At 42.9% G+C, this 23080-nt stretch overlaps 1 protein-coding gene and 1 long non-coding RNA gene across 8 annotated transcripts in view; one reads left to right on the top strand and one right to left on the bottom strand.

Annotated features, from left to right (window-relative positions):
• The window catches only part of LOC137546630 (uncharacterized), a 31919-nt gene extending 15919 nt beyond the window's left edge, over nt 1–16000 (top strand). The window contains exons 2-3 of the long non-coding RNA XR_011026311.1: nt 6745–6839; nt 14974–16000. This is a non-coding gene — a long non-coding RNA (uncharacterized lncRNA). The remainder of the gene's footprint in view (nt 1–6744; nt 6840–14973) is intronic.
• The window catches only part of PTAFR (platelet activating factor receptor), a 92473-nt gene that overhangs the window by 15641 nt on the left and 53752 nt on the right, over nt 1–23080 (bottom strand). For 6 of the 7 annotated variants that reach the window (XM_068269313.1, XM_068269317.1, XM_068269318.1 and 3 more), the window contains exons 2-3: nt 18530–18642; nt 14702–15968 (exon numbers count right to left, since the gene is read on the bottom strand). In XM_068269313.1, the coding sequence (XP_068125414.1) occupies nt 14870–15928 (1059 nt within the window). In that variant the 5' untranslated portion in view covers nt 15929–15968; nt 18530–18642 and the 3' untranslated portion in view covers nt 14702–14869. Of the gene's footprint in view, nt 1–14420; nt 14499–14701; nt 15969–18529; nt 18643–23080 lie in introns of those variants that run through there. The other variant, XM_068269321.1, reaches the window with a different exon arrangement.

The following is a 23080-nucleotide window of genomic DNA, read 5'->3' as shown; positions in this document are numbered from 1 at the left end:
ATGTCTAGCCCATTTATCAGCCCACACAAACAGATCCCCTTGGAGAAGATTGCAAGCAATCTGAACACCCCAAGTGGAGATTTTAGTGGCCTGAAATTCAAGATTTGCCAGGAATCGCAAACACTCGGAAATAAACTCATCTCTGGTTTCAGAGTTCAGCGTCTTAAATCTTTTAAAGACGCAAGAGCCATAATGTGCAAAATCGTACAATTCAGAAATTCCCTCCACACTGGGAATTTCGATTTGGCTCGACATAATGTAATGATCTGCGGGAGATTTCCAGTCAGCGCACACCACGTGCGCTGAAGCAGAAGGAAATCGCCACAGTCACAGAAGTAAAGTACCCAGTATAGATTTGTAGAGGAGAATTCCAACCAGCAGATGGAGCTGTGGAGTACAGAGGGATAAGTCCTCTGTACCGCCACAGATGCCAGATTGAAATTGTACGATTGAGCAAGACTGGACAACAGAGGAGAATTCCAACCAGCAGATGGAGCACAGAGGAACAAGTCCTCTGCACAGCCACAGATGCCAGACTGAAACTGCACGATCGAGCAAGACTAGGCAACAAAGTAGCAACTCAGAAGAAAGCAAGAACAGAGACAGACAACATGAATGTCCACCAATCTAGTCGCCACCCCACGACAGCAGACACATCACATCAGAGCAGACCAGAGTGAGAAAGCAAATCGCAAGAGAGGCGATCGCTATCAGCAACACAAGACTGAGCAAAGATAGAACATGAACTGAGTAAGAAGACACAGCAAATAACCTCAATCTGAACGCCAAGGAAAATAACAAATGAACTAGCTAAACGCGGTCCCCGCACGATATGCGCAACAGAGACAAGCGCGTTAACGGTACGGCCACCGCGCATTAAGAGCAACAGTGGCAAAACATACCAACCCTGACCAACAAATGAACATGGAGAACAAAGACAAACAAATAACGCGAACACTTGAGGGAGATTTAAAAAAATAATTAAGTTTTTAGATAGGTTGAATCTTTGTGCCTTTCACTGTACCTAGGTACTGGGTTTTTACTTAGTTTCCTACAGATACAGCATACCTCTCTGCATACTATAAAGGATAATGTTTGATGTAAATGTAGCAGGTGCCTTCTAGGAATTTTGTTGTTAGGGGAAACCATGTTCTACTCTATTCCTCCCTCCCCCTCTCCCCGTCTCTAGTTTGTACTTTTCTGTTTCTTTCTGCCCCTTGGCCATTGCAGGGCTTCTCCTTGTTAAGGCGTACCATGTCACTTTCTTTCTCTTCTTTGTTTTCTTTCTTCTTTCTAACTGTTCTATAATGGGAGCATTATTTGATTGAGACATGGGCCCATGTGCAAGAAACTTTTTCTCCTAAGTGATGTTTTCAAACTTGTCAATAAAATGCCTTTTATATCACCAGCAAGCAAGAATATACATAAAAACGTTTTGATAGTACTTCTCCACCTACTTTTCAGTTGCATAGTGCTTAAAAGTTATTCTAAATAGAAGATGAAAAATTATGTTCTGGGAGAAAACTCAGGAGAACAAGTTAATTACATATGGGTCATGATGTTTTTTTTTCATATGTCTGATGTGCAGTTGTTAAAGGACAACCGAGGTAACACGTGACATGATGAGGTAGACATGTGTATGTACAGTGCCAAGCACACAAATAACTATGCTGTGTTCCTTTTTTTTCTTTCTCTGCCTGAAAAAGTTAAACATCAAATATGCAAGTGACAGTTTCTGTCTGGGTGGGGACCGGGTCCGACTGGGTCAGACTATAGGATAACCCTCACTGATTGTGAAGAAACGCGGAAAAGCCACCGCATGGACGGAGGATGAGGCGGCTGTTTCCGCGGCTGGCATAGCGGAACGCAGAGAAACCGCCGCGTCTGACGCGGCGGTTTGCGCGCACAGGCCTGCTACTGACGGTCTGACCAGGCGCGGGGAGGCCACCACATGTGCAGATAGCGGTGCGTCTCACCCCACATGCAGGCCAGCAGAGACATTGCAAAACGTGACTGGTGTGGCTGGGACTGATAGTCCACACAGGTTCAGAATGACGCGCACGCGCGCTGAGAGGCAGAGTTTATATGACAGCCAGAAGAAGGTCAGCTGACCAAGCTGGTCAGCTGACATCTCCACCACTTTTCATTGGTCCAGCACTTAAGGGTGGCGCTGGAGAGCGCTATAGTATATATACTGGGTGCTGGTCATTCTCTGGTTGTCTGTCGTTGCGATCACTACGTGGTTGCACTCAGGCCTTGTCTGTTTCGGTGTTCTAGCATAGTTTCCAAAGGTGTTGACATCAAGGAGTTCACAGCTTAGCATTAGGTACAGTCTCCTGTATTACTGTTGCACCAATACTCGCATATCTCAGGTGTCCAGAGGTTAGTAGATATATCTGATTATCGGTGATACTGCAGATCATCAATAATCGGGTATATTCTGCATTCTCGGTGACACTGCAGTTCACTGGTAATCAGACCCTCTCTGTGTTACACCGATCGTTACACTGATAAGTAATTACAGCCATAAAACACTTTTTTATCAGTAAATTTTTTCGGAGAGCAGGAAAGAGATAAAACGGGTCAATAATTCATAGATTTGAGCTCTGGCTAACTTCAGGGAATGTGTCATTGAGTTGAGACAATGAAACAGTAAAAACTTAAAAACTAGATTTAGATATGAAATAATAACTGTGGGATATCTAAAAAAGGTCATTTTTGGAAGGAGGATAGATAAAATTGTTTTTCTCATCAGCTTATTTTCACCTTCGATGTCCTTTAAGACTATTATGTTTTGGGCCTGCCCCAGGTACACACATTGATATGCGGTATATGCCCTTCTTGGAAAAAAAAAAAACAAAAACAGATTAAACAACAATACATTCTGTCATTAAATAATTAAAAGTTTTAGTTTGTTTTGTAGACTTTTATTTATTTTACATCTAAAAAAATCACTTTAAAAAAAAAAAGTACTTCCACATTCTAAAGATTTCAACATTTTAACAGTAAAAAAAAATACTTTGTATAAGGAAAGCGAAACATGGACATTCCATAAAGTGGAAAGCAGATCATACTTTAAACCAGAAACAATAATATTTATTTATTTGAATGAATGGGTATTGAAATTCCACAAAGCTAATCAGCATCATAAATATCACTGGGAAGGTGGGGCTACATTCAATATTAAGCAATATATAGATATAGGAAGTGTTTCTGATGCTCAAACCAGGAACATTACAGTAAATGTGAGTATTCTGAATAATTTACTTCATTCTATTACCTTATATGTCACTACAGTGCCTCTTTAATTAATTAAAAGCTGGGAAAGAGTTTAAAAAATGGTAGATACATGGAGAGTTCCATTGTTAAACTCCTTTAGAAATGCTGTTTGCTTGGATGTTATGTTTATCCTTTGCCTGAATACACTGAATTGTTGTTGAGCCAGAGGTACAATGAAGATCGGGCGTTTAAAAGGCTGGTGCACACCAAGAGCGCTTCTGAGCACTTTTCAGATTGCTTTGATAAGCGCTTGGCTAATGTAACCCTATGACGCGCTTCACGTAGCATTATTTGGAGCCATTCAGCTTAAATGAACGGGCATAAATGCTCATTCATTGAAAAATCACTCTGAAAATCACTTTACAAAATATCAATCGCTAAGTGCTAGTGTTTTCAATTGTGATTTTGGTGTGAACTAGCCCTCTCTCTGACTTCAGTAGCTGAATGCTTATTGCAGGCAAGTGGCTACTGAAGCTAAGAGATCAGCAAGCATGACAGACAATGACCCTTATTCAATTCACTTTTTCGTCTTAGTTTTTTCCTATGTGATATGTTTACGCCTTATAAATATAATGCCCTTTAAGCCACCAGCAAGCAAGAAAATACTCAAGAGTAATTTTGACAGTAATAGTTTGCCAATATTATGGTACTTTTTCAGTTGCAGAGTGCTGAAAAGTTTAAAGATAAAAAATGATCTCCTAGGATAAAACTTAGGAGAAAAAGGAAATTGAATAAGGGCAGTGTAGAGCACCCATTACAAATGTTAGCCTCCACATGCTTATCATTTCAGATTCCCTATAAATACAGTGTTTACCTGCACTGATGTGATAAAGTATGAGACCCTCCCTCATTTCCCATTATTACATACAATATTTTTCATGCTGATAGGATTCTGAACTTTACATATGTTTCTTTCATGTTTAAAGGAACTGATGTTGGCTAGCACCAATATCACCAATGCAAAAAATCAAACAAGAAAAAACAATCAGTAGATCAGAACTCCTTCGCTTCAATCAGAGAATGAATTAGGGCCAGAGTGGCTTTTCTGCGTTTGGTGACTCTTGCATCTACTGCTCCTGGGGGCTTTAATAGCTTATAGTTCTGTATTATTTTTTGTGTGTATAATAGATCAATACAGTACTTTTCATGGGCATGACTTCAGCAACTGGAAGCTTTCATGTAATCATACCTTTAATTCTATGTTTCATGCTCACAGTTTTCATCTATAATTTGTTTCGCTCTTTTTTTGTATCGGGGAGCATGACCACCCCTTCCTCTCCAGCTTTCCCCCAGCATTTTCACTAATACAATAGTGTTTAGTGTTTAGAAACAATCTGTTCCCCTCAGTGTATGGACATATGCTTTACTGACAGACATGTTAAAATTTGAGTTACATTATGTCTGGTGTAAAGCAAATGCAGAAGTCCGCACAGCAGCAGTCAGATAATGGTGTGGTAGTACTTTGCTGTCTCAGGACCTGGAGAACTGGAGTAATGAACTTTGCACAGCACCAGAACATTCTTCAAGATGCTGTTTGGTTAGGACCTTTCCACACTTATGCATTGCTGATTTCAGCAATGTTAGTGCAGGATATCAGACGCGGATGGGCCTTTATCTCTGGGGACTGACTCTAGTACTTGGCGATGCAACAACATAATAAACCAAAAACTAAGGCAAGTCTACACTGAAAGGCTGTGGGGAAAAAATGTAGAGGCCTAGTGAAAGCCATGACTTAAAGTGTACCCGAGGCGATATGGGACATGAAATAAAAGTGTATGTATAATTCAAAACATGTTAATTGCCAGGCTGTTTTATTTGTGTTATTTTGCTGCCAGAAAGAGTTAATTTCTAGGCATGGAAGTGACAGGTTCTGTCTTATCAGTACCTTGTCCGGAATATAGTAAACATTGCTGACAAGCAAATTACAGCCATAAAAGTTTTTCTGGCAGAATACAACCTCTTAGTGCAGGTAGAGATAAAATCCATGAACTATTGACCTTTATCTCTGGGACACTTAATAGGCTGCCACTGATTAGAGACAGTAAAACATACAACCTATTTTGTAAATGTTTAAATATAAAAGAAAACCATGGGATACTTAAAAAGTCCTTTTTAGGAGTAGGAGGATAAACATACCATAATTGTTTATCTCCTCAGTTTATTTTCACCTCGGGCTCACTTGAGAAACCAGCGGAGGTGCTAAGACAAGACCTGACTGAAATCAGCAACTCATACAGAAAAAAGTGAGAATGTTTCTGAATCGAAGCAACGTGCAAAGAAAATTGAGCTAAAATTTTATCAGAAGCGATGTGAAAGGATGAAATCAAATCATGGGTTGTGTTCATTTAAAATTGTCTTGCCAAAAAACTGTTGCAATTAACTGTAAAAGCAGAACTAGAGTTTCTTAGCAATCTAACACTGTAAACGAGCACTTCTTCACACAGTGCAACAGATGTGACTAAACTACCTACACATTCTACATAACATTTGGTTGATGTGGCCAATAAAGGCTGCTATAGTCGAAAATCTACCTTGGTGCAACAGGGAGCGATCCGCCTGGTGGATTGACTCAGCTGGCTGAGGGCATTGTTCTCCCCACTCACCCCACCCGCTCTGTGCCACTCTGTTTGCCCTACTCCATAGCAACAGAACGCATCACCAACATGGAGGCTGGTGACGTGTCTGTGCAGCCTCAGCTCCAGACTGGTGCCCAAGGATTCCAGTCCCGATCCCCACCACTTGTACAAATCTTTATTGTCTTGTTTACTGTCTGCTCAACAGACTTCTGCAGGATAGTGGAAGGACCATGTAAGACAACCACTATTGTACATACATATATATGTTAGTGAGGGACAATATGTTCTCCTTCATTCTCACATATCCGAGTACAGAATTACAGCAATTTATCCCACTATTCCAAATGGCCACAAATTGCAGCACATTTTCTAGTTTTTATTATTATATTTTGTTCATAAAACACCAACATATCACCTTGTCCTGCGCAAGACATGGAGGATGCAAATGCCAAACATAACAAGTAAAACTATGACTCAAAAGAACAGGATTATTATATATAAACACACCAGATGATGTGATGTCTAGGAGAACTCATGGAGAAGCATGTGACCTGCTAAAGCAGGATGTGATCACAGAAAATCAGAACTGAGCAAATTTATCACCTGATCATATAAATCACATGCTTATCCATGAGTTCTCCTACATATGACCATCACAACAGCAGATGTTTGTGGAAAGAAATGGAAATATGTTACCTTTTATAGATATCTAGTAGCCTGATTTTTTTCATTACTTTAGTTTACTGTTATATGTAAAGGATCATTTAATTTTCACACAGGTATTATAGATGTTGGGTAGATTTGTTCCTTCATAAATTAAGTAAAATCTTAAAAAGCCATGCTAAAAATGTACTTACATTTTCTTTCTTATATTAAATGTTATTTACAGTGTTACAGACTACTGGATCATGGTGACCCAGATCCAGTAGGATATTGGAAGGGAGTAAAAGAGACCAAAAAGCCCTCCTAGCATTTTATTCACAGGTAAGAAATCATCCAGTGTGAAAACGTGTAAGAACATTAAAAGCATCAAAACTGTGTTACATATGTATGTTTGCATTGTCTTTAAGGACCCCCTTAAGGACCAGAGGCTGCTGGTACACTAAAACACTGCATCCCGACGAATCGCCGCAATAATCAGTTGCTCCCGCCGGTCACACAGCTCTTTTCCCCGCCGCAGGCTGCTCTCTCTGCCGTCTCTATGACGGCAGAGCGCTGTACGCCGGTCAGGAGCCGTTTTCATTGGCTCCTGACCCTGTCACTCAATGTAAGCCAATGGGATTGGCTTACAGTAATGACAGGGCCAGGAGCCAATGAAAACTGCTCCTGCCCGGCTCACAGTGCTCTGCCGTCATAGAGGCGGCAGGGCAGCACATTGCGGCGGGGACAGAGCGGCGGGGGCGCGCAGTGAATGGGGCGTAGAGTTTACGTCCGGTCAGAACCGCAGCGCCACCTGCCCGCCGTAGATTTAAACTGCGTCGGTCCGCATTAGGTTAAACACTCACAACAAGCTGGCACAGTAGTCATGATAAAAACAACTTTCATGAAATTTGCTTTAATTTGCACTTATTTGCATTCAGTTGCTGTAATGGAGGGTGTTTGCTTCCAAAATGGCATACTGCGCTAGACCCTTTCACCAGCTATGAGGTTCCTCCAGGTTGAAAGGGACCTTACTCTACCCACAACTGTCAACAAGCAAGACACAAAAAAATATTTTTTTTTCTTTACTATACACAGCAGTTTTTCACATGCATTGCATATATGGACAGACTAGTACCCCCTTTTCTTCTCAGAAAATGAAAGTACAAAATATATTCTTTAGATGCCAGACAAAAGGCCCTTTATTACAGTCTTTTCTACTCTGCTAACATGAATTGCATGGAAAGTGTTTCAAGTGGTGAAATGCTGCCACCAGCTAGTGCCTTAAAATTACAAAATTACCTAGTTACAGTGTTTATGCTATATTTGGTACAAGTTATACCAAGAATTTTGTTTATTAATCTAATCCGTGTGCTGCCTTTACTGAAAATGTTAAATCTGCATATGTTTTTAAGTAACAGCTTTACCCATACACTTTTGAGGGTGGTTGGACATGCATACCCTTAGGTATTCTGTTGGAAATACATTTTATCAAGCTTGTGGTGGCAGCAGTTCAACTGACTTATGAAGATAATTCTCCTATAATCTGATAAAAATTGAGTGATGCTTGCCTCCTGCCCTCTGATCTGACTACAATAACCATCAATAGCACAAAAGCCACAGCAGCAATAGGGATTTCTCTGTTTTGTCCACTGTAGGCAGTGCTTTCGTTATTTCCCATAGAGAGAAATAGAAAATGTCCCAACCCCAGCTCCTCCTACTTGCACCATTATTTGCAGACTAGACTGAGTGGCCTATTGATAAACCAGCATTAAAAATGAAGCTTTTGCATTTTAAAGCAATACATTGTTGCATTCCTATTGATAAAGATGCAATAATAGGTACATCAGATAACAGGCCTGGGGGAGGGGTGGGTCTTCTCCTCTCCCCATCCTGCACCTTCCGTGTTCTTACCCCTCCCCCTCCCCCTTCTCTTTACTTTACCTCCTTTGAGGTCCATGTTATCCGCCTCTACCATCCCCTCCCAGCCATTATTGCAGTCCTATACCGCCCCCCCTCCAGTACTATATCGCACTTCCTAGAAAACCTTGCCTCCTGGCTCCCACACATCCTGTCCTCCGACCTCCCAACAATCATCCTCGGAGACTTTAACATTCCAATTGATGAGCCTACCACCTCTGCTGCCACTCAGCTTCTCTCGCTCACCAACTCCCTTGGTCTCACTCAGCATACTAACGCCACAACCCACAGTGCTGGTAATACCTTGGACCTAATTTTCTCCAAAGCCATCGCACTTACCACCCTGGACATTACACCATTCCCCATCTCCGACCACCAACTCATCACCTTCACCCTCACTCCATCCAGCACCCCCTGTCCCCCTCCCCAAACTGGCCGTTGGCAGAGAGATCTGCGCAACCTTGACCCCAATGTACTAGCCACACCTCTCCACTCTCTCTCCTCCTCTCCTCCCCAGCCTAACCTGCCCCAACGAAGCGGCAGCTCAATACAACAGTAACCTCTCTGCAGCCTTAGACCATGCGGCTCCCCTGACCTTTCGTACCAACAGTCGCCCCAACCCCCAACCTTGGCACACTGCCCTCACAAGAAAACTACAAAATGAGACACGAGCTGCAGAACGCAAATGGAGGAAATCCCGCAACAACAATGATTTCCTGGGATACAAGACCAAGTTGCAGATGTACCATGCTGCCCTCGCTGATAGTAAACAGATATACTTCACTCACTTGATCGCTACCCAAGCCTCCAACCCACGTCGTCTTTTTGCCACCTTCAATGCCCTACTTAACCCCACACCTCCCCCCCCAACCTCCACCCTCTCAGCCACTGACCTATCAAATTACTTTATCAACAAAATTACAACCATCCGGAAGGATATTTCTCTCCTCCACTCTATCGCCCCCGCCTCCCCACCACATCCGACTCCTTCCTCTTTCTCCTCCCTTACCTCCTTCAATCCTGTCACGGGGGAGGAAGTCAACCAGCTGCTGGCAACTTCACCTGCCACTTCCTGCCCTCTAGATCCGGTCCCATCTGATTCTCTGCGCCCACATTTTTCTGATCTGGCCCCTGTCCTCACCCATCTGTTCAACCTCTCCTTCTCCACCGGCATCTTCCCCTCCGTATTCAAACAGGCCACTGTGCTTCCCCTACTAAAGAAATCTTCACTTGACCCTGCTCTGCCATCCAACTACCGCCCAATCTCTCTCCTCCCTTTTGCCTCAAAAATTCTTGAACGCCTGGCCCACCAACGCCTGACCAACTTCCTTAACTCCAACTCCCTTCTCGATCCCCTGCAATCTGGTTTTCGCACAGCCCATTCTACAGAAACCGCCCTCACCAAAGTGGTAAATGACCTCGCCCTTGCCAAAGCCGAAGGTAAATACTCCATCCTGCTCCTCCTGGACCTCTCCTCGGCATTTGACACTGTCGACCACTCCCTCCTCCTCCACTCCCTGCAGCTAATGGGCATTCAGGACCTAGCCTTAGCCTGGATCTCCTCCTACCTCTCCAACCGCTCCTTTACAACATTTTTCAATGGCTCCTCATCCACTCCTACACCCCTCTCAGTTGGTGTTCCTCAAGGCTCCGTCCTAGGACCCCTACTGTTCTCACTCTATACTGCCTCAATTGGCAAAATCATCTCCTCCATGGGCTTCAATTACCACCTGTATGCCGACGACACCCAGATATATCTCCACACCCCAGACCTCTCCTCCTCTACCATGGACAAAGTCTCTGCCTGCCTCACATCCATTTCCTCCTGGATGGCTGCCAGGTACCTGAAGCTTAATTTGGACAAGACTGAGCTTCTAATATTCCCACCCCGCACAGCTGCACCCCTCCCAGATCTGCACGTCACTATTGAAAATACTATAATCCACCCTACCTCCCAAGCCCGCTGTCTAGGTGTTACTCTGGACTCTGAACTTTCCTTTACCGCCCACATCCAAGGTATTGCCAGATCCTGCAACTTCCACCTCCGCAACATCTCCAAGATCCGCTCCTACCTGTCCCCTGACACCACTAAACTCCTTATCCACGCCCTTGTCATCTCCCGCCTAGACTACTGCAATTCTCTTTTATCTGGCCTCCCCTCCAACCGTACTGACCCACTTAAATTGGTAATGAATGCGGCAGCCAGACTGATACATTCTTCTCACCGCAGCGCCTCTACAACTCCGCTCTGTAAAGCACTACACTGGCTCCCCATCAGCTTTAGGATCAATTTCAAAATCCTGTGCTTTGCCTACAAATCAGTGCACAAGACCTGCCCAACCTACATCTCTGATCTGGTCCACAGGCACATACCAGCCCGCCCCCTCCGATCCTCCAATGACCTGCGCCTAGTCGCACCACGCATAACTCAGTCACACGCACGATTGCAGGACTTCACCAGGGCCGCCCCTACTCTCTGGAACTCTCTCCCACCAGCCATCAGACTCGCCCCCACCTTTAATTCCTTCAAACAAGCTCTCAAGACTCACCTCTTCACGCTCGCATACCCCCCTACACCAGCACCATAATATGTTCTGTTAGACCCCCTCTCAAAAGACGCACCTATTGTCTCCACCCCACCCTTTAGATTGTAAGCCTCCGGCAGGGCCCTCCTCCCTAACGTATCCAGCTTGATTATGCAATCTTACTCGCAACCACCCCTCTTGTAGACTCGAACAGTCTCTATTTTGACCTATGATACTGTATTGTTATCAAATCATTTGCATGATCTTGTTTTGTTGTGAGTTTCCGTATGTTCTACCTGTATGTTAACCCATTTATCTATTGTGCAGCGCTGCGTAAAATGTTGGCGCTTTATAAATACAATAAATAATAATAATAATAATAATCACTAGTGTCCAATCTCTCTGCATGAATAGCTTTGTTGTTTTAAAGGTAACACAAACATTCAAGTCTGTGGGGCCACATAGGAGCTAATGATCACAAGCCCTTACCACTTGTGTGGATCCTCTGCAAACTCCAAGCCAGAAATCGTGGCAGTTTTAAATCTCTTTTATTACATGTAATAAAAGAGCTTTCAATTACACTTCAAGAGTGGTGCCAGCCCATTTGCTGTTCTGGACTTTGTATATCCTCTGAAACACTGGATAGGAGTCTGGGCACACTACTATTTACTACGTGATACTCCTTCAGTCTTGCATATTCTTCTATTGAGGGGGCAGGATATTTTCTCGCTCTCTCATTGGGCAAGCAGGTCACCCGGCATTGAAAAGGTCATGTAGTTCATTCAAGACATTGGCAAGCCTGCAGCAGGACGAAGGGTATTACTGCTCATCACAGTAGTGTTGAACGTTACCAAGACCATTCATGTTTTGGTTTGCAATGTGCTGTGTTGAGTGAGAGTGAGAGTGAGGTGAGTTATAAAGTGGTGATCCATCATAGTTTTTTTTTAAGTAGACCTTTGTTGGTTCCCTCTCATAGCAACAGCTGTAGTCTGGCTGCCAGAAGATGAGGGAAGGCAACAATGTAATCATAATATTCACGATAGTCTAATACATCCAAAAGGATTAAATGAAATTAGAACGCGCTCTCAGTCTATAGATATGGACACGCGAGACTATATCACCCAGCAATCAGTTGAACATAGTTCAGTTCCTCAGCTAGGGCAACTTCACCACAAAGGGAGACAGTCCTCTTCTTTTGTCATCTATGACCATCACAGGATATGTAATAAAACAGGAGACAATAAAACCATAGCGTATCTCTGCATCAAAAGGTGCCTCCACTGCCACCCAATGTGACTCTCCACAGTGAAGTGCAAGGTGACAAGCAACAATACACTAGACGTGGGTGACCGGTAGTAAGGGCATGGAAGGCACATACAGATCTGAGGCTGGATGTGTGTAAACGGCTACCCGGGAGCTAACACCAGCAGACCTATGTACACGCTTGACTATATGGAGAGTGTGTAAGTGCGGTTTATAACTTTGTTGTTAAATTATCTACGGTTTTACACTATGGAACGTTTGAGTTCTAGTTGGAGTTCTATTGGAATCCTATTGGAAAATATTGAGCATTTCCCCCAACGCTTTAGGCCCCGTTCACATCACAAACGCGGATGGCCATGCGTGTGGAACTCAACGCATGCGAACGCACGCCATCCGCGTTTGTGTGCGTTGCGTGGCTGATCCCATCACTGAAAAGTGAATGGGACAGCCACGCGTTTTTACAAAAAATGCATGCAGCATGCGTTTCCGGACCGCACAGGTCCGGAACGCATGCAGTGTGAACATCAGATAGTGCACTCTATGCACTGTCTGATGTCGTGCGTGTCTGCCTCCTGCACGCGTTTCCAAAACGTAGCTGGAAACGCGTGCAGTGTGAACGGGGCCTTATAATCCTACCTCCGGACCCAGGAGGCCAGTGAAAGAATGGTCCAAAAATCCAAAAGGTCCGCACACTCAATGAACCAAGTGGGGTCCCCTTTGTCAAGGCAACAAGACACAGAATGGTAATCGTTACCATTCTGTATCTTGTTGCCTTGACAAAGGGGACCCCACCGGGCCCCCGAAACGACTTGTTGGTGTATGGAGTGGATTTGTGTAACGATACCTGAATAAATCTGGAACTTGGTTCATTGAGTGTGCGTACCTTTTGGATTCTTTTGCATTTCACACCGGTCCAGCACCTCCACAGTGGTGTGCGATTCTTCCTTGACTTCAGGAGGCCAGTGGGGTGAGTGCGGGCACATACGGGGAGTGGCCCAGTACTTTATTGCTTGTCACCTTGTACTTTATAATTAATAATAATAATAATTGCAGTATTTGTATAGCGCCTTTCTCCTGTCGTACTCAAAGCGCTTGCGAGGCAGCCACTAGAGCACACTCAGTAGGCAGTAGCAGTGTTAAGGAGTCTTGCCCAAGAAACTCCTTACTGAATAGGTGCTGGCTTACTGAACAGGCAGAGCCGAGATTTGAACCCAGGTCTCCCGTGTCAGAGGCAGAGCCCTTAACCATTACACTATCCAGCCACTGCTCTTTTCTGTGGGTGGCGGTGGAGGCACCTTTTGATGCAGAAATACGCTATGGTTTTATTGTCTCCTGTTTGATTACATATCCTGTGATGGTCATAGATGAAAAAAGAAGAGGACTGTCTCCCTTTGTGGTGAAGTTGCCCTAGCTGAGGAACTGAACTATGTTCAACTGATTTCTGGGTGATATAGTCTCGCTTGTTCATATCTATAGACTGAGAGCGCGTTCTAATTTCATTTAATTTGTATTGCAGAATGTACAGTGTCTGTTATAATACGCGAGCCGCAGATTGATAAACATTGCTAATTGTCCGTGAACGCATGCACGCACTTTTTATAGCCAAAAGGATTAGCAATATTTAGATTCTAGGTTTATGTATCCTGTAGAGCAATTCTGTATGTTTTCGTTCTGTATACTTGCTAACATATTGTTTAGATGGTGTCTGTTTACATCTTTGAGACTTTGTTGGTAGAATATATCTTGACCAAAATTTCCCACCATATTAATACACAAAAGCCATAAGAAAGACAAATCATGCTATCACATATCCACAAACTGCTGTGAGGAATTAATAAATAAATAAATAAACTTTAAAGTCTTCTGTAAAAGATTGACACCGCCATTAGGGCCTTGTGAGAGACGGAGAAGATACAAGCCCTTGTTCAAGTAACAGTTTATAATGAGTTTTCTCCTAGGTGATAGTTTCAAACCTTATCAATAAAATGTTTTTTTTAGTATTTTCTGTTTTGCTGGGGGCTTAAAAGATGTTTAATTGATAAGGAGTGAAAACACCTTCTGTGAGAAAACTTGAATAGGTGTCCTTGAAAGATGTAAGACACTGGGAAGTGATTGAACAGTGACATCTTCAGAATAGTTTTGGTCATTGGTTAACATACGGTAGCCTGTTTAACGTATGTAATGTATTATATTATCTACATGCACAGGAGGACCATACCATGGCTTCTTCACAGTTCAAAAATTCATAATTCTGTATTGCATTTTTGCGCTTCTTCCTTCACAGATGGTTTGTCTCCTGAGGATAAAAGAAAAAAAATGTGCTGTACAACAGAAATGTTACTGTAACACTTTTCACTGGCAACATGCAAATGTTAATACAGTAAAAGTATTTTGGGTTAGTATATATAAATGCAGTGCCTCTAAAAATGAGTCCTGATAATTTCCTTTCAATACATGCAGATTTCAAATTATCATGCTGAGGGTTTTTCAAGGTCACTTAAAATGCTTATTTTGGTTAAAAAAAAACACACAACAACTTTTGTGCCTTTGTAGGCAGCAAATCAACATACAGCATACCACATGTCTCTGGTTAAAAGCCTATGCCAGATAAAGTGTTTTTTTTTTTAGTTCCATGGTTAAATACACCTTTGCAATGACTTGCTCATTCTAGAGGTGAAATGTGTGAACTTGCGTCTCTCTGAGTGGCAAGGTGTTTTCTAAATTGGTATCAGTAGTGGTATTTCTGGATAACTTACGACTTCTTCTCATAGACTGGATGCGTTGAGAGAGGTGTTTGCGGAACTTCTTGGTGAGGAAGCAGTAGATGATGGGGTCCAACATGCAGTTGGTGCTCATAAGGCACAGAGTAATTTGATGTGCATCATTCAAGGACTGGCGGAAGCCACAGTCCTTCTCGTGCCATAGTCTCAGTACTGTCAGAGTCCAGGGGCCATCCACAATATGGTGCGGAACGAAGCATATCACAAAGACTCCTATCACAGTTACCACCATGTGCAGAGCACGACGCTTCATTTCTGTACTCTGCTTGGCTTCTATTGACTGGGTGGTTAAAGTCCTGAAAATCACCACGTTGCAAATAAGTATAATAAGGAATATCGCAAAGAAAGCAGCAACCAGAATGAAGTGGATAATTGCCACAGGATTTCTGTTCTCGAGGTTGTATCCTTCAAAGCAGCGAGTGTAACTGTGTCCATCACTGGATTGTACTTGGTTGGTGCCAGGAGTGAAAAGGAAGTACATAGAACTACCAACTACGATTATCCACACAGATGTTGAAATGCAGATTGCTTTGTTCCTAGCTACAGACCGGGCTACTTCTACAGGCTTTGTTACAGCCTGAAATCTGTTATAACTGATGACTGCGAGGAAAGCCACAGAGCAGTATGTGTTGATAAAGAAGAAGCAGCCTGCTACTCTGCAGAGAAATTCTGGCATGAACCAGTCCCCTTTGTAATCATAGTATACAATCCATAGAGGTAAAGTCACTATAAACAGGAGATCAGCCACAGTTAAGTTGATCATGAAAATTTTTATTTCGCTCAGTCTTTTCACAGGATAAACCTTGGCAAAAACCCATAATACATAGCAGTTGGCAAGAAATCCAAAGACAAAAATAATGCTGTAGGACACTGTGAAGAGTTTATATCTAAATTCAGAATCCACAGTACATGGGTCCTCTGTGCCATTATTTCCTTCCAGAGACATTTCTTCTCACAGCTGTAAAGGTCTGTTCCGTTGTTGTAAGCTGCAATTAATAAACACCATGATAAGTCTGCAGGTTTATGAAACTTTAATGATTATTGTTGTTGACTTTCTGATCATTTTTTGATTGAGAGCAAACCTGTGAGGTTTGCTAGTGCCAATTTTGCATACTTACCTTAGAATGGGGAAGTCTCTGGATCCTGGAGAGGCCTTTTCTTTCTGCTCAGCAAAGCAGATCCAGCAATGAGACCCCTAAAGTATGGCTGTACAGTAGCACGGACTTGCTTGGGCTCCATCAGAAAAATCCGAGCTCGATCGGGGCCATGCTACTGTGCAGGTGCAGACGGCTCATGCATGTCCACTAGCACAGATCCAATCAGGCCCGGGATTTTCTGCCGAAGCCCGAGCAGGTCCATGCTTCTGCGCATGCACTCATCCACAAGCAATTTTTGGAGGGTCTCAGCACTGGAAAAGAGCACTTTTTTTTCCCAACAGTTGCACTAATATCTTGCTTTACCAAGCAAAAGCATTATTGAAAAAAGAAAGTTTATCTTGATTGCCTGTGACATAAGTAAACATTATACTTTTTAAATCCCACTGCTTCAGTGGTAATCATGACAGCTAGTTCTCCCAGATATTAATGCAGAGCTAAAGTCAAATAAAAATATCTTGGGCAGTTCCGTTTCACAGATGTAAAATATTTAAAGTTCCTTCCTTTTAAAATGAAATAGTCAACTACTGTTGAACATGCCTATTGCAGTAACAATTTCCTTTTTATTAACCACTCTCAAAATGTATTATTTTGCCTTATTGAGGTCCACATAATAAGCATTACTAATAGCCCTGGCCTTCTACTGTTCTTTCTACTGTTCACAGTAGCATGACAACCTGATAAGCAATTCAGTTTAAAGCGGACCTGAACTCAGAACTTCTTCTCTGCGCCAAAAGATAAGCATCAGCATAATAACCTTTAAACAAAAACATTTCTTAATTACAGCTAATACAAATTTGCTAATACAGCTAATACAAAATAAATCTGCAGTGTTTCTACTTACTGCTTTCATGGAAGCAGACATATTGTTAACATCCTGTGCTTAAAAAATGAGCGTATCTGCCATAGCAGTCAGCTGACACAGGGGAGAGATCAAATAACAACTTGTGATTAGACACAGATGAGGGGGAATCTGACAGGCTAAACTCTCTAAATACATACAGGGTGCATTTCTCTATTTTCCTTCTGTCCTGTGCAAGTGTTCAGGTCCAATTTAAGAAATGTATTCCCACTCACAAAGATAAAAACTTCTTTATTACCCATTACCATTCTATTTTAACTAAAATAAAAGTTAACCAGGGGTGATAAGCAATTCAGTTTAAGAAATGTTTTCCCACTCATGCAGCGGAAATACATATTTTTCACACATATGACATTACCTTGGGTTAAAGGCAGTTACAGTAGATTGGCAGACAAGTTTGTAATTGTATGCTACTGTAGTTCCACTTTAAGTATTTCTGTTTCTCCTTTTTGTGCTTAGCTCTAGTGGACATTAAGCGGCCCACAGAAGCATGACAAGTGCTCCATTTTATAACTTATATGTACCAAATCTTACCTTGAACTATTAAATGATTTGTTTATAGATAATGAGATGTATAGGCCTAAAAGAAAATGTAAGGAACCATTTTCTTTGTCCACGAGGCGTATGTATGTATGCGTTGCTGGTGAGTTGCGCGTCGGGAGAGCCAAATGACGGCTCACCCTGCTGCCGCAAAACTCCCCGGCAGCGGTAAATACTATTCTCCCTCCAAGTTGTCGCAACTTGAAGGGAGATGTCATTTGGGTCCAGCAACCGCCGGAGCCCCAAATTACCCTTAGGTTCCCCGTGCAGCATTACATTGCTGCTATGGGTCACCTGGTTTCAGGGCCCGGCGGTGAGTGCTGTGCACCAGAAACACTCGCTTCGTCCATGAGCTGACGTGCTCAACAGATATGGATCTTTATAGCCATAATTTAATTCTGGAACCCCTAGAAAATATTGGCAACAGTTACCGTACTTGGTTTATGGTATAACAATGTGAATACTGCAAAGTAGTCAATCTATTTTCCTTGACTTCCTAATCAGGCCCTCTTTCCTAAATTGGAGAAGGGATTACAGGCAGCACTGGTGACACCATAGATGGCTCACTGCCATTACATTTGTATAGACTTGTGCCAATCTATGGTTAACTCTAGACTACCTGCTACCATCTCAGAAAATATCACTAAGGCTTTTTGATGAGGACCATGCATTGACCTAACTGAGAATATAAACAATTAATATTTATAATGATTATTTTCTATTATTTATATATTATTATTATTTATATAGCGCCAACATTGTCCTTAGCGGTGTACATAGTACAAAACAAATATGGGGCAGCACAGAAATAGAAGAAATTCAAAACTCTGTACAATAAAAACAACCAGCAATTCAAATATAGACATTTTTGATGAAGGAACTATGAGAAGGTCCCTGCCCATGCGAGCTTACAATGTCTTCTCCTATTCCTAAATAAAGAAAGAAAAGGTACAAATTTGGGACATAGATGTAGTATATAGAAATAAATTACCTTCTTCAGGAGGAAGGATAAACACGCTTTTCTCTTTGACATGTAGATCATCAAGTGGTACACTGCAGAGTATATGATCTATGAAGCAACACCTAACAGGAAGTCTGCAATGCCTAAGAAAAAAAAAAAAAGAGAAGTAGTGGGAGGGAATGTAATATTTCATAAAAATGGGATTTCTAAACTCAGGCTAAAGGTTTTCGGTACTCTCATATAGGACAGGTTTCTGATTAACTGTAAAGTATGGCTCCAGGGCTTTCTGACAGAGTAACGAATGTCTGTGATGACACTGGAGAACATACAGAAGTTTAACTACAAGTCGTGGGGTTATGTAGCCCTAGGTATAACTGACCAGTGATATCCTTATGTAGCTATGACTGGACATTACAATGTACAATCACAAGCAAACCAAAGAGCATGGACACAGGAATGTATAGTGAGGCCATGGTGTAGCCACACACCCATCTGTTTTCTCCACTGATTCCCAGCAGATGTGTTCACTGTGATTGAATCTTTATCTATGCCACAACATGTCCGACCTCTTGTAATTTTGAGCAGCGACAGGCTGGGGGCGCCCCCTGCTCTGCTCCGCTTTCATGGTAGTGTCACTCCCCAAGATTTTTACCTTATGTTAATTAGTTCACTGCATTCACTGTTATCCACCATTGTCTTGTACTGTTAACTGTTGTATTGCTTATATTATATTGTTATATTATATTGTTATACCTTTTATTATGTTGTACAGCACCATGGAAGAAGCTGGCTCTAGATCAGCTTTTCTCAACCGGGGTTCCGTGAGAACCCTCCAGGCGTTCCGTGTCAATTTGACACTTCTGTGGGACACAACAGTCCCACTTTCCCCATTTCTGAGTAACCAAGCAGCTTAGGGTGACCCAAACTACTAGGAATGTATAGGGGGATGAAAGGAACCAAAAAGCCCTCCTACTAAAAAAGCAAAGCTTGGTGTAATTGCCTTCTCAAAACAGAAGGAAATTTGCAATAATTCAGTTATAAATGAACATTTGTGGTTACCCACAATGCACACCTACTAAATATGCAAATTATCCCTTTCCGCCCTTGTTAAGCCAAGCAAGCATCCAGAACCGCTGGTTTATAGCAAGCCTATAGGTTTAAGTTTTACACAGCCATACCAAACCCACATGTAGACAGCCTGTTTCGGACTTTTGGTCCTCATCAGTACATGGCAGGGATTGATAAGGCTGTATGAAATAGGGCTTGGTCGAGTACAACAGAGTAACCAAGCAGCTTAGGGTGACCCAAACTACTAGGAATGTATAGGGGGATGAAAGGAACCAAAAAGCCCTCCTACTAAAAAAGCAAAGCTTGGTGTAATTGCCTTCTTAAAACAGAAGGAAATTTGCAATAATTCAGTTATAAATGAACATTTGTGGTTACCCACAATGCACACCTGCTAAATATGCAAATTATCCCTTTCCGCCCTTGTTAAGCCCAGCAAGCAAGCCCTAAGCTGCTTGGTTACTCTGTTGTACTCGACCAAGCCCTATTTCATACAGCCTTATCAATCCCTGCCATGTACTGATGAGGACCAAAAGTCCGAAACAGGCTGTCTACATGTGGGTTTGGTATGGCTGTGTAAAACTTAAAGCTATAGGCTTGCTATAAACCAGCGGTTCTGGATGCTTGCTTGGCTTAACAAGGGCGGAAAGGGATAATTTGCATATTTAGTAGGTGTGCATTGTGGGTAACCACAAATGTTCATTTATAACTGAATTATTGCAAATTTCCTTCTGTTTTAAGAAGGCAATTACACCAAGCTTTGCTTTTTTAGTAGGAGGGCTTTTTGGTTCCTTTCATCCCCCTATACATTCCTAGTAGTTTGGGTCACCCTAAGCTGCTTGGTTATTCTGTTGTACTCGACCAAGCCCTATTTCATACAGCCTTATCAATCCCTGCCATGTACTGATGAGGACCAAAAGTCCGAAACAGGCTGTCTACATGTGGGTTTGGTATGGCTGTGTAAAACTTAAAGCTATAGGCTTGCTATAAACCAGCGGTTCTGGATGCTTGCTTGGCTTAACAAGGGCGGAAAGGGATAATTTGCATATTTAGTAGGTGTGCATTGTGGGTAACCACAAATGTTCATTTATAACTGAATTATTGCAAATTTCCTTCTGTTTTAAGAAGGCAATTTCCCCATTTCTGTGGGACAAATATAGTCCCGCTGCTGCATAGGTCTGCGGCAGTGGAAGGATTCCTTCATGCTGCTGCGAGTGATGCAGTGGATGGATTTGTAAAGCAGCCGCATCACCCGAAGCCAGGTCTATAGTTCCGGCACGTGCGGGAGTTCAAGAAGAATCCCAGCTTCAAGGAGGAGGAAAGATCGTCAGATGTTAAGTAATGTTTTTTTTTTCCCCCTGCAATGACACCAATGACTAAAGCAGCTACAGAAAGGGGGGACAAAGCAGCACAGAAAGAGGACAAAGAAGCCACACAAACGGGGGGGCCATAGTAGCCACACAAATGGGGGACATAGCCACGGAAATGGGGGCAAAGCAGTCCCATAAACAATGGGGACATAACAGCCAAACAAACTGAGGGGACAAAGCAGCCACACAAATTGGGGCCACACTTGTTAAAGAGACTCCGTAACAAAAATTGCATCCTGTTTTTTATCATCCTACAAGTTCCAAAAGCTATTCTAATGTGTTCTGGCTTACTGCAGCACGTTCTACTATCACCATCTCTGTAATAAATCAACTTATTTCTCTCTTGTCAGACTTGTCAGCCGGTGTCTGGAAGGCTGCCAAGTTCTTCAGTGTTGTGGTTCTGTGATGCATCTCCTCCCTCCAGGACCCTCTCTGCCCACTGCCTGTGTATTATTTAGATTAGAGCAGCTTCTCTCTTCTCTCTTATCTTTTACAAGCTGGATAAATCCTCCTCTGAGCTGGCTGGGCTTTCACATACTGAGGAATTACATACAGGAAGAGCTGTCTGCACTCTGCAGGAAGAAACAGCCTGACACTTCAGTGGAAGATAGCTGCAGGGGGAAAGAAACACACAAATGATCTCTTGAGATTCAAAAGGAAGGGTGTATACAGCCTGCTTGTGTATGAATGTATTTTCTATGAGTGGACATACTGTACATCAACCTACTTCCTGTTTTGGTGGCCATTTTGTTTGTTTATAAACAAACTTTTTAAAACTGTTTTTAACCACTTTTAATGCGGCGAGGAGTGGCGAAATTGTGACAGAGGGTAATAGGAGATGTCCCCTAACGCACTGGTATGTTTACTTTTGTGCGATTTTAACAATACAGATTCTCTTTAATAAGAGAAGGCACATGAGAACCATAATTGCTAACAAGGGGGACAAAGGGGGTCATTACCTGGTAAGGGGGACATAGCGGGCCACATTAAATAAAGAGAGCACAGGTGCCATATAGAGATGTCGTGAACCTCCGATTTTCGGTTCGCGAACTTCCGCGGAAGGTTCGGTTCGCGGAAAAGTTCGCGAACCGCAATAGACTTCAATGGGGAGGCGAACTGTGAAAAATAGAAAAAATTATGCTGGCCACAAAAGTGATGGAAAAGATGTTTCAAGGGGTCTAACACCTGGAGGGGGGCATGGCGGAGTGGGATACATGCCAAAAGTCCCGGGGAAAAATCTGGATGTGACGCTAAATTGCAGGCCTAACGTGCTTTAAAACATCTTGCATGTGTATACATCAATCAGGGAGTGTAATTAGAGTACTGCTTTACACTGACACACCAAACTCACTGTGTAACGCACCGCAAACAGCTCTTTGTGTAGTGACGGCCATGCTGGACTACTGCGCAACATGGCGTGATTGCTCTTCCTCACTCAGTGATGTCAGGTAATGTGTGACTTCCTTCTCAACTTTCCATGGCATTGTTAAAAATCGTACGTTTTGTTTTTAAATTACATTTTCTACTTGCTGCGTACTTGTTCAGTACCGCTACAATGAGAATCCTGTGGAGGCGGGCAAGTCTGCCATTGTGACCCCGGGTAATGGCCGGGGGAATGAGGGATGGAATCCGGTGTGGAGCCTGAGCAACGGCTACCACTACACATCCAAGGAGGGCAGCGGGCAGGCATGCACGCCCGCCCGCCCCGAGGTAGTGACCAAAAATAACAATACATGAGGCAGACTTTCGAGGCTCTGCTGTGTATTTGAAATGAATGTACTTTAAATCCTTGAACGAGAACCATTTGTGGCGGGCAAAGATGACACCACATTCCTTTCACGAGAATCATATGGAGGCGGGCAAGTCTGCCATTTGTGACCCCGGGTAATGGTCGGGGAATGAGGGATGGAATCCGGTGTGGAGCCTGAGAAACGGCTACCACTACACATCCAAGGAGGGCAGCAGGCAGGCATGCACGCCCGCCCGCCCCGAGGTAGTGACCAAAAATAACAATACAGGAGGCGGACTTTCGAGGCCCTGCTGTGTATTTGAAATGAATTAACTTTAAATCCTTTAACGGGAATCCGTTATGGAGGGCAAGTCTGCCATTGTCACCGCGGGGAATGAAGGTTGGATTCCGGCCCGA

The sequence above is a fragment of the Hyperolius riggenbachi genome, chromosome 2 (assembly GCF_040937935.1).
Source record: "Hyperolius riggenbachi isolate aHypRig1 chromosome 2, aHypRig1.pri, whole genome shotgun sequence".
NCBI classification, from domain to species: Eukaryota; Metazoa; Chordata; class Amphibia; order Anura; family Hyperoliidae; genus Hyperolius; species Hyperolius riggenbachi.
Note: the sequence above shows the minus strand (reverse complement) of the source record. Positions and strands in the feature narration are given on the sequence as shown.